Source organism: Bubalus kerabau, chromosome 3, assembly GCF_029407905.1.
Source record: "Bubalus kerabau isolate K-KA32 ecotype Philippines breed swamp buffalo chromosome 3, PCC_UOA_SB_1v2, whole genome shotgun sequence".
In the NCBI taxonomy this organism is placed as follows: domain Eukaryota; kingdom Metazoa; phylum Chordata; class Mammalia; order Artiodactyla; family Bovidae; genus Bubalus; species Bubalus kerabau.
In genome coordinates, this window is record NC_073626.1 from 77151902 (window position 1) to 77163616 (window position 11715).

Genomic DNA, 11715 nt, shown 5'->3' on the forward strand with positions numbered 1-11715 from the left:
TCAGGAGGAAGAAGGGTATTTGACTCTGTGTGGGTATCTAGGCCCGCCACTACTCTAATATTTACCATTATGCACAATTCTCTCTGCCTTACATTTAAGCCTGTATAATAAGTAGTTAAGGAATTAGGTACAACGTGTGTCATCCACAGTGAGATATCATAAAGCAATGGCCCTGGCCTGTAAGAGCTGCTATTAGAAATGCAACCCCCTGCCTTGAGCACTTCAGGCTTCCTACTGCTCTGGGATAAAAGACAAAGGTCCTTAAAAAGGCCGTGCAAGGCTTTGCCCGCTCAGAGCCTGTCTCAGGTCTCCAGCACACCTTGCACCTGCTCACCCTTGCTGTCTCTGCTCTTCCACAGTGAGGTTTTCACCTTCTATTCTTCATGCTGCTGAGGTTGTTTCCTCCTTAGAATATATTCTCTCCTCTCTCTCTGCTGAGTTAGCATTTTCATCCTTCAGAGTTCAGATCAACTGTTCCTCTACAGAAAACATTTCCTCACCTCAGATCAGGTTAAGTCCTGTTACTACGTGTTCCAGCAACTCTATATCCTTCCTTGGAAGTGTCTTTATGTTTTCTTGTTTATTTGGTTACTCTTCAGTTTTCATCAATAGATGATAAGCTCTAGGAGAACAGAGACCCTCTAGTTTTTCCTTACATTGAATCCTGAGATCATTGAGGGCCTGGCACTCACTTATAAGCCCTTCAATCATTACTGGCTAATGAATGAATGAACAGAAAGATAACTAACAATATCTAACTATTAATAAGTTAAAGGTTCTTTTCCAGTTTTTAAGTCATTGATGCTATGCTCTGATCATCTAATACCACATTCTTCTCTATGTAAGACAAGTGGAGGAAGTGAAGATTATTCCACAGCAAGAAAGGCAGTACATTTTAGATTAACAGGTAAAGGAAATCTATTTGAGGTAGGGGTTCATTTTTACAACACTGCATTTTCTGTGCTGATTTTTCAAAAAAATTATAAGCCCAATGTGAAATCAGAATGACACTTATTTTAATTTCCCCACACTGGTAGTCATTGATTTGCATTCATATTTCAGAGGAAATGCCATTGAATTCAGGAGAAATCTATTTAACCTGCATGGCATTCAAAAATTGCTGGAAAAGCTTAGTTTCTGTACACTGTGCTAAGCAGGTATGTTAAACACTTAAATGTATAATTTTCTGCAGGCGCTTTTGGTAAAAACATTCTTTCTTCTTTCTCACTTCTTCTAGCAAACCTCATTATCCTTCTTGTGACCCTGTAGGCTTCTCATTTTCTCTTGGCTTGTTTGCAAGTTTTAAAGTATTAACTGCATCTCCTGCTTCAGGGAGGGTTGCTTGGCTACTACTCTGTTTTTGCTGGGTGAATTCTTTTACTTCACCATCGCTACCTTGAATAATGGCATTTAATGCATTTTCAAAGAAGCCAGACATAATTAAACATCCCTTATCTTTATTAAGTATAGCAATAGTTATTCTCGTTTGGAAGACCAAGGGGAATATAATGGGAGAGTATGTATTAATTTTGAATAATGTGGGATCCAAATTAAAATAAGGTCAGAAGGGGTCAGTCACCACGGAATTGGGAGAAAGGAAGGACGTCATGTAGGATACCAGCTTTTAAGTAAGATAGGAGTAAGGAAGAGTAAACAAGAGCAAAGATGCCCAAGGGATAGGCTATCAGCTTCATTTTGTCCGCTTTTAAAATTATCTAGGAAAGAAAACTATATGATAGTGGGGAAAGCATTACACATTATATAAGGGAAACTTTGCAGCTGATACTAAGGTCTATGAGATGGTATAATGCTGAAGAATAACTTCAATAAAATTTATTTGGTGACTTAAAATTCTCTGGTAAATTCTAGGCTTTCAGCTCGACTCTGGATAGAAGGCATAATGTTGCATAAAACATCACCCCTGTGTCTGGGGACCTTGAACTATTACATAAATGAACACAGAAAGGCATTTGGCTTGCTGTGGCATTTCTCAAAGAGGCCTTTGACTGTGAATGTGAAAAGGGATTACAGCAGGGCTTCTCAGAGCCCTGAATATGTTAATGAACACTGGGAATCATTTCTAAGAAGGGGGTATATTATGGTTCCCCAATTTTTTGAAGATGTCATCTTGGTTTTGTGTCTCATTCGGCAATTGTGTGTGTTTTGGAAGGAACAGTTTGTGAACTTGTGAGATTATAGCCTGAAAATGCTGACATTAAAAAACAGACATGGGTTGGGAAATTAAATTGTCTTGGAAATTTTTTCATCAAGTAGTATACCAATTCGGAGAAGGCAATGGCACCCCACTCCAGTACTCTTGCCTGGAAAATCCCATGGACTGAGGAGTCTGGTGGGTTGCAGTCCATGGGGTCGCTAAGAGTCGGACACGACTGAGCGACTTCACTTTCACTTTTCACTTTCATGCACTGGAGAAGGAAATGGCAACCCACTCCAGTGTTCTTGCCTGGAGAATCCCAGGGACGGGGGAGCCTGGTGGGCTGCCATCTATGGGGTCGCACAGAGTTGGACACGACTGAAGCGACTTAGCAGCAGCAGCAGCAGTATACCAATTGCTCAAATCACTAAAGAAGTGGTGTAGGACCCATAATAGCTCTAAAATCCAGTGCCTCTTCATAACAGCAGTATTCCTAACAGCTAAAAAGTGGCAACAACCTAGTTGTCAATTAATCAACAATTAATTGATAAATAAGCAAACAACATGTGACATATCCATATCATGGAATATTATACAGCCATAAAAAGGAATGGAGTCCTGATACCTGCTGCAATGTGGATGAACCCTGAAACATTATACTAAGTGAAAGAAACCAGACACAAAGACTCTGCATTATATAATTCTGTTTATACAAAATGTCTAGAATAGGTAAATTCATAGACATGGCAGACTCAGTAAGTCCCCTATATATGAATCTTTAAGTTGAGAACTTTCAAAGATGTGAACATATGTTTCATCAGCATCAGGCGTGAGTGAAATTGCAGCTTGCCCTCGGTCTCCTTCTGCTGAGTGTCATTCAGCTCTACCATCTCCCACCCCCTTGCCCTCCTCCAGTCAGTAACTCTTCTTGCCTGTTCATCTGATGCCAGCCCCTGTATGCCAGTTTTACTGTATTACTACTGTACTTTTCAAGGTGCTGTACTATAAGATTAAAAATGTTGTCTTTATTTTTTGTGCTTGTTTTAGATATTATTTGTGTGAAAAATAGTATAAACCTATCACAGTACCTATATACCTAATATATGTACAGTACCTATTATATGTACAGTATATGTATAGTACCTATTATAAAGCTCTGTAGTTGATTGTTAGTTGGGTAGCTAGGCTAATTTTGTTGGAAAAATTAGGCTTCTAAATGCACTCTCAGACCAGAACTCATTTGTATATAGAGGGCTGACTGTAGTGGTTTCCAGGGACTGGTGAGACAGGAAAGTGAGGACCAGCTGCTAGAGGGTATGGAGTTCATTTAAGGGATAAGGAGAATGTTCTTGAATTATATAGTGATGATGTTGAACAACCTTATGAATATACTAAAAACCAACAAATTGTATACTTTAAAAAGGTGACTTTTAGAGTATGTGAATTTTATTTCAATTAAAAAAAATATACAGGACTCCACCATGCCAAGTGGTTATCTCTCCTATATTATAGGAACTGAGAACAATACTTCTTGTCACAATTATATTTAATGAAGATACTAGCTGTTATTTACAGAAGATATACATACATACAATTCCTGCACATAATGTAGCCTAATTGTGGAAACAGGAAAAAATGTACTCCAAAATTACATACTAAATAAATAAAAAGTAATTATTTGGCACAATATCTATTATGTAGCAAATAAATAACTCTATACCATTGATTGAATGAACTATTTACAATCTATTTGAAAGTGCAAAACAATTGCTGAAAATTAAGGTATCTGTAATAACATTTAAGTCCAGAAAATATGTGGGTTTTTTAAATCAGTAACAATAATTAGCCAATAGTAAAGGTTTTTTAATGCCCAGGAAAATAATTTTGAAAAATGTTTTGTGCATATTGTGCTCTTCTGAAATATCATTTTTTTTTAAATCTTAACGCTGGCAATTTTAAGAACCTTAGAGTTTCTCAGTGGAATTCTTATATATGCAATCCTGATTTGTAAATTTTAAAAAGTTGTATTGTAAACATAAATATTATTCTGTAAGTCATTCAGTAATTACAGACCAGTCTTCCCTAAAATTACATAAATAGCCAGAATGTTTTATAGTAATGTGGTCAGGTACAATTCCTTCAGAGGTAAGACTATGAAGATGGAAGAATACAGCCTCTAGTTTGGAGTTACATGGATTCCTCAACACCTTCCAAAAGCCCCATGCTCAAATCAAGATGTTGAGTTATAAATTATGAAACTATACCACCACTGATGTAGCCAAATAAATACCATTTGTAGCACATCTCATCCTGTAAATACTCCTAGAAAAAATATCAGGAGCTTGACACTTCTCTTGACAATGATATTTCTACCATACTCTTCATGTTGCTCTTATTTTATGTTTCAGCAAAGAAGATGGCACGACTGGAAATAAAATAAGGTGACTATGAACAGGGGATTTCTAAGTTAGAGTGTGCAAGCTGTATGCAAGTCAAAGAATTTCTTCTCTTGTCATGATGCTGGTAAGCTGAATGCAGCCCTGAGATGTCTCAGGATGGGTTTTTGCTTGTTTTATAGAATTCTCTAGTGACAGTATGGTCAGTAGTAGCATAAATGGCATTTTTGAAAGATTGTGGATGGAGGCAAACGTTGTTCTGGGCACTTGAAATGTCTATGGTCGACGAGGCTCTAGTCTGTGTGACATCTGTGATAAAGTTCTCTGGTTGTCGATCACATTTAATTGCCGAACGTAACTCCGGACATCCTGATGGTTCTTATTAGCTTGAGCTGCATCAGGATCTATCGAAAGAGCAAAGAGTAGGATTGGCATTGCATAATATATGCATATAAGATACAGCTTTATTTTCTCCAGCCTATTACATTTATCATGGATTCCTGGTTTCCATCAAGACCTTTCAACACACTATATTCATTGAACTGTTTCTACTTGGATGTTCCATCTCCTCCCTCCCACCCTTTTCTTCCCTATTGCCTATTTTGATCATTTTCCTTTGCATTAGATATTGTTTTAAAAAACACGAAATTAAAATGAAAGCGTCACCCGACAACCCTGGTTATATATTAAAATTGTTTCCCCTTGCCATCCCCCAGAGTATATCACTGATCTCTACTCCCTTTGACCCAGAGGAGGACTAATGGCAAAAAGACATAGTTCTCATTAGCTTCTAACAAAAGCACTTAACACCTGAGCTGACCTGAAGCAAGCCAGTGCGACTCTTGTCCTTAATACTTGCAGACAACATACAGCATTACTCCGTAGATTGTATGACTGTCCATACTCAGAAAAAAAAAAAAAAAAACCTCAGGCTGAAGTCATGAATTCTACTAGACTTTCAATTCTCTGATGCTATTTGTTTTGAAATCGCAGTTACCATTCTAGTTTCATCCACTCCCCAAAGCATTTGAGCACCAGAGCGATACAGTTATATAAAGTTTAAAAATAAAATAAAATTAAAAAAAAAATAAAATAAAATAGAAAAAAAAAAAAAAAGAAGTCAACCAATTTCCCTAAAACCAGGCTGAAAGAAGAATAAAATGCCCAATCAGATGCCTATACAGGGAATAGACATGAATGAGGAAGGTCATTTGACCTCTGGTGAATGGGAAAGATAGTTCCCTTCAGAAGTGACTATCTGGCTCCTGTATCCTGAGTTGGCGGATCTTCCTATTTTTCTAGAGAAATGAGAAATCTGGATTTCTTCCCTGGGAATTCTTCCATTTTTGAATGATTACATTATTTCGGAATAAAAGGGGAAAAAAAGCTCCATTTAGATCCAACATCTCAGCCATGGTCCCTGGGTGGCCTCTGACCCACGGATGCCAGTGTGGGACACTAGGGGTGGCCGAGCCAGCCTGGACTCTGGACCAGCGTTCTCTTTCCCATAGCACATTGCCTTCTGCCATCCATCTGTTCTCCTTAGATCCACACACCACTCCCAAAGACAATTAGAATGCCATCTGCATGGGGGGGCGAAGGGGAGTGTTGCAGGTCTGAACACAGAAAAGCAGAGAGAAGATACAAAGGCCCCACTTGCTCTAAGAAGAAACTCATCAGTATAATTATCACATATAAATAATACCACAGTGCTTAATTTCCTTGCTTGTCACTGGCAGTGTACTCTACATGTACAATATACTATAATTACATTGTACATATTCCCACAATGTTTATGAATCTATTCCTATAGCTTTATCTATAGATTGTTGACTTCAGAGCCGAGCAGCTGTTGTTTACTAGCAGTTACTGATAACTTCAACAAACGCAGTGGAGATATATATATATCCCCCCACCATGTCTCTAGGAGATGTAGGAGAATGTAGGATTATACTTCCAAAGGAACTTATAGAACAAAATATATTCTATCTTGGTTCTTGGACCTCATGGAGAACCTTCTCAAGGCTTTGAACCCTCTTAGACATTTTGTGTTTAATTTCAGGAATTTCCTAGACCCCCCTGAAGGGTGGTGGATTCTAGGTTATGAACCCTTGTTGTGGTCATCACCTATATATTTTCATACTTGTTTGTATAACTGCTTTATGACCATGTATTTATACATATAGTACATTTCTAGATGAAGAGATACGAGACACTTTAATTTTGGCACAATCCACATAAGAACAAGTGATGATGTGCAAGCTGTTCTCATTTTGGTAGAAAGAGGAGACATAATCATTTGAATAAAATTTTTCCTTAAGGATCTTGCTCCTTAAGACAAGACTATTTTTCCTATACCCCCAACCCCCAGGCATTATAAAATAAATGTTTAGCAATTCTGGTATCCTGTGTTAGCAAACCCTTCGTGTGGGCCAGCCCTGTGCTAAGAAGAGCAAAGATGGCTCTGATGAATAGAATGAGAAACTTTAGTCTCTGGGCACTAGGTTTATTGGAGGGGATGGTACTGGTAGCCTCGAAGTCATGTCTGTGTCAGACTATCATGTTCAATTAATGAGCCCAATGGCTTCAAGTGACTCATTCAGTGAAGTTGGCACAAAACTTTACCGGGGCCACCTTCTCACTCCCAGACCAGCTGGAGGGAGCCAAAGCTCCAAGCTCCACCCAGAGTCCCAGCCCTGAGGACACAGTAACACTGGCCCAGCACGATGACCTGGTGCGATGATGCCACTTAACTCCCAACAGTTTAAACTTGCTATTTATTATCAGTGACAGTTTCATATTAAAGCATTCATTATACCAGCTGTGGTGCTAAATGTGCAGATTTAAGAAAAGCACCTTAATTCACCTTGAAATACTAGAAATATAAAATGAATTCCTGCTAAGGGACCTTTTACAAGTGTGCTCATACACATTCAGGCAGTCTCTCAACACCCCAAGAGACAATAAATATTATCCTTCCCAGTTTATAAACGACGGAATGAGTCATCATGAGTTGATGTGAGTTTCTTAACATGAAGCAGTGAGTCATAAAGAGAGTTGGTTAGAGGCAGGATTTGTTGGCATTCTTGCCTTAGCTGTCTCTATCCATTCTGAAAAGAGCAAATGAACTTTCTGAGTTCATTCATAAAATAATATTCTTATGGTTATTTTCTAGTTTTACAGCTAGAAAATCTTTAAACACAAGGCCCTTGTCCAATGGGATTCACGATTCAAAGCGTCTCTGACACAATCAAATATTGTCCCGGCTTCCAGAATGTCTCTGTAGCCCATTAAAAAGGACTTAATCACCAAGATCCATATTGCGGCAGCATTTAACTTACTGAAGGGTTGGCTCCTGCAGTATCTCACTGTTCTGGCAGTATTTGCAATCATTCGCTAAAAAAAAAAAAAGAAAGAAAAAAACTGAAATGCAGGTAAGCTTAGTGTAGAATCAAAAAAAAAAAAAAAAAAAAAACCCACACCATTATTTACTTTAGTGATACCTGGGAGCATGAAAAATAGCAGGTTCTGATCTGTTGATCATCTGGAGGCAACTGGTTGATATATAACCTGTTTAATTACTTGACAGAGGCACCCCCTACCACCCACATACACATACAAGGTATTTGTCAAGTGAGGAATACTACTGGCATATCTTTAGTCTAATTGCTTATTCCTTAGGATGTAAAAAGCAGGCTGTTGTTCCTGAGACTGAACCTTACTCTTCAGGACCAGTTCTTACCATCCTCTCCTGAGGTCACTGTGAATTTGCAAGAGAATTTGTAGCTGTTTGGAGAGGGTTTAGCTTGTCAAGTTCCTCACTGTAAACAGTAATGAGATATTCGATGATCTTGACAGAATAGTCATAGATACTCTGTCTCCACAGTTTTCTATACACTAAGCATTATTAGCCTTTTCCATCTTTCCGCAGAAGTGTGTATTTTAACATTAACCTTAATTATGTGATTCCCTCCCTCTCACCTCCTTCATCCTTTCTGATTATAACAGTAACACACACACATTTTAGAAAAATCACAAAATCTAGAAAATGTTGAGAACTAAGTAAAAAAATCACAGAGAATATTGCTTCACAGAATAATTTCAGCTATATTTTGGTACATTCCCTTCTAATATTTTAAAAATAAATATATATAAGAAGTTTTTACAAAATGGAAATCATATATATTTTTGTTTTGATTTGAATTGTTTCACATGGCGTTATGACTTTTCCATGCCATCTGCACTTTAAAATCTTTTTTTAAAATAAGCAGGTATTAAGTCATGTGGATGGATCACTATTTAACCTTTGTTAATTTTGTCATTAAGTAATCTTCCTAAATTTTGGCTACCATAAAAACTTATAAAGAAACCTATTGAACTGCACTCAACTGAGTTAAAAACAAAGAAAGGAGGAAAGAAATGGACAGAAACAGGAAAGACACGCACGAGGCTAAAGCACTGTTTCTGAGCCACTGTTTCTTGCTCCTGCCATTCTGAGAGTAACTGGGACCCTCAGTCTCTGTGTAACATCTCAGGGATACTTTTCTCAAGGTTGTCCGTCAGAGATGGTGGATTCATTCTAACAGGAGCAGAAAATCGATAAGGTTCTGGCCAGGAAAAGAGACTTTCTAATCTCTGAGTAGCTATTTAACTCCAGTCCTTACTTTCTTCTCTCACTGAAACCTCGGCTTGCCAAAATTAGAAGATGACTCTGAGAAAACTGACACAGTGTTAAAAAAAATAAACTTTTTTGGGAGGGAATTTTTCTCATAGAAGAGTTGAAGTTTTACAAGTACACACAGGTGAACGTTCATAATGCCTCGCTGAATGTTACTGCTTTGAGGACTCTGGCAAGCATGAAGGGATATGTGTTTGCAGTGGGTAATTTCTCATACACAAAGAAGTAATCGGAAAAGTTGGAACTTCACTTTCATAAAGGATCCTGAAAACCAGCACATCCGTTGATCAGCATGAGAAATATATTACAAATACCTCCAAGAAAACGTAACATACAATGTATAATTAGCCTCTGATATATGGAGCCCTGAAATAAACAGTAACTACGATAATTTTCCTGCTAATTTACTTTAAGTTGTTTTTTCACTTCTCCAAAGGCTTTGCATCCGAAGGGCACAAGTATATTCCATGTAGAATTATTGTAATTCTTCAGATATTGAATGGAATGTAATTACTAGGAGCCCTGGAAAATGCTGCCAGAATGCCCCTCTGAAGAATAATAAAATAATTAGCGGGGGTCAGAAACCTCTTCCTATACCATTTTGTAGGGAGTAATTGTTCTGCTTTTTAGTTTTGAAAGCTAAAACATTTCATTCTGACTTTGGTTTTAAGACTACTCTTTACAGCTATACTTTGAGGCTTCATAATTTTTAGCTCATTATGTAGTTTAACATGTGAGAACAATTGTTTCAATCAGTAATTTCCAGCTCTGGAGTTCATTCTCCCTTTCTAAATCTTTGATTAATTTTAACAATGGTTTTAATTTTGACGTATCCCTTTTAATTGTACTCAAAGATAACTTCGGTTTAACTTTGCAATCCAAATCTGGCTTTGCAACGAGGCCCATTCTTTCTGAGATGGCTGCACAGTAATGTTAGAAGAGGTAACATTAGCAGTAGCAGGGCCCGGACTCCATCAGCATTGCTGGCCACTGCAGTTACAGAATGCTTTCTCAAGGCCAGAGAAGAGTTAACTTGATATTTTTAACCCTACCCTCGTCTGCACCCCCTGACCCATGGAATGCAATATTTAATATGCTACAGGTGCTTTCCTGGGTTTGCAGGAGAGTTCAGAAGTTCCCTTGTTTAACTGTCTCCAGGGGCATAATGCCATCAAAGCTTGCCTACAGGTACTGGCCCCTCACTGTTTGAATGCATCCAGCAATAAGGAACTCATTACCTCCAAGGACAACCCCTTGCATTTTTCAACATTTATGACTACTAGACATTTCCTTATCATTTTGAGCCCAAGTGTTTGCCCCTTTGTTTTTCACTCCATTTATCCTAGCATCCTCTCTCTGAGCTCTGAAGCCACAACAAACATGTTTAGTTCTTTTAGGACAGTTCTTCAAATACTTGAAGATAGCTATCATGGCCCTCTCTTCACCCCCACATCTATTCCGGTTCAGCCTAAATATCCCCATTTTCTTCAACAGTTTCTCATAAGTTTCAGGTCTCTTCTAGACAGTTCTCTAGATTGAAGTCCACAATTTAAAAAAAAAGCCACATTGCTGATATTTGAACTTCGAGTGAATTAATTAAACCTCTCAGCCCTCTTCACTGAACTTCCTTCTCTGTAGTGCAGGTGGTTTCATGGACCAACGTGGAGAATTTTGCACTTATCACCACCAAAAGCCATCCAGTTAGTCTTTCTGTTCTTCTGCAGACTTAAGTCTTGTGTGTCATTTTTGACAGCGGGTGACTGTTTATTCATTGCTATTCTCAGTGAAAGTTGGCAAAAACTAAGGTTAAAAGATATAGGCTGTATTATCCAACTGCCGCAGCAGGGATGAAGCCAAAAATTATACCCTAGGCTTTGGGGCCCTGCTGGAGCAGGTTGGCCTGCCTGGAGCAGGCCAGGCAACTTTCCTACAATGCCAGCCAGTGGGAAAAGACCTGATCACTCCAAAGCAGAGCTTCTCATCTTTTTTTGTTTTTCCCATCCCAGCAAACCCAGGGTTATGACACATTCCTATTAGCAACTGGCTTGTTAAAACAATGATTTATAATTCAGGGACAAAGTGAGGAGAACGTGCTGCTTTAGAAGGCACCTGGATCAGAGCAGGTGGGCAGAGCAAGTCCTTCTCTACACCTGCCCTGACTCGGATACAGCCCCCCACCAGCCCCCGCCCCGGGAAGGCCCCACTTAGGGTTCACTCATCAGCCTACGCTGGTGGATGCAAACCAAGAATGCCAGGCTTCCCCTTGGGAATCCACATTCCAAATTTCCCAGGACCACCACTTTGCTTGAGACTAATTCTAAGTACGGGCCTTCAGAGCTTATTTGCAAGAATTATGTTTACACAATTCCTCACCTACAGGGATCAATTCCTCACCTACAGGGATGAGACAAGGACCCAACTGAAAGCTGATGAATCTCCCTCAGGATATGAACTCACACGGGGAAGCTCAGGAAGGAAAAATGAGG

General features: G+C 38.7%; 1 protein-coding gene across 6 annotated transcripts in view; it reads right to left on the reverse strand.

Moving 5' to 3' along the window:
* Positions 1-3579: 3579 nt before the first annotated feature.
* The window catches only part of RAPGEF4 (Rap guanine nucleotide exchange factor 4), a 396657-nt gene continuing 388521 nt past the window's right edge, over positions 3580-11715 (reverse strand). For all 6 annotated transcript variants that reach the window (XM_055572210.1, XM_055572212.1, XM_055572211.1 and 3 more), the window contains 2 exons: positions 7893-7947; positions 3580-4955 (listed from right to left, as the gene is read on the reverse strand). In XM_055572210.1, coding sequence (XP_055428185.1) covers positions 4828-4955; positions 7893-7947 — 183 coding nt within the window. In that variant the 3' untranslated portion in view covers positions 3580-4827. The remainder of the gene's footprint in view (positions 4956-7892; positions 7948-11715) is intronic.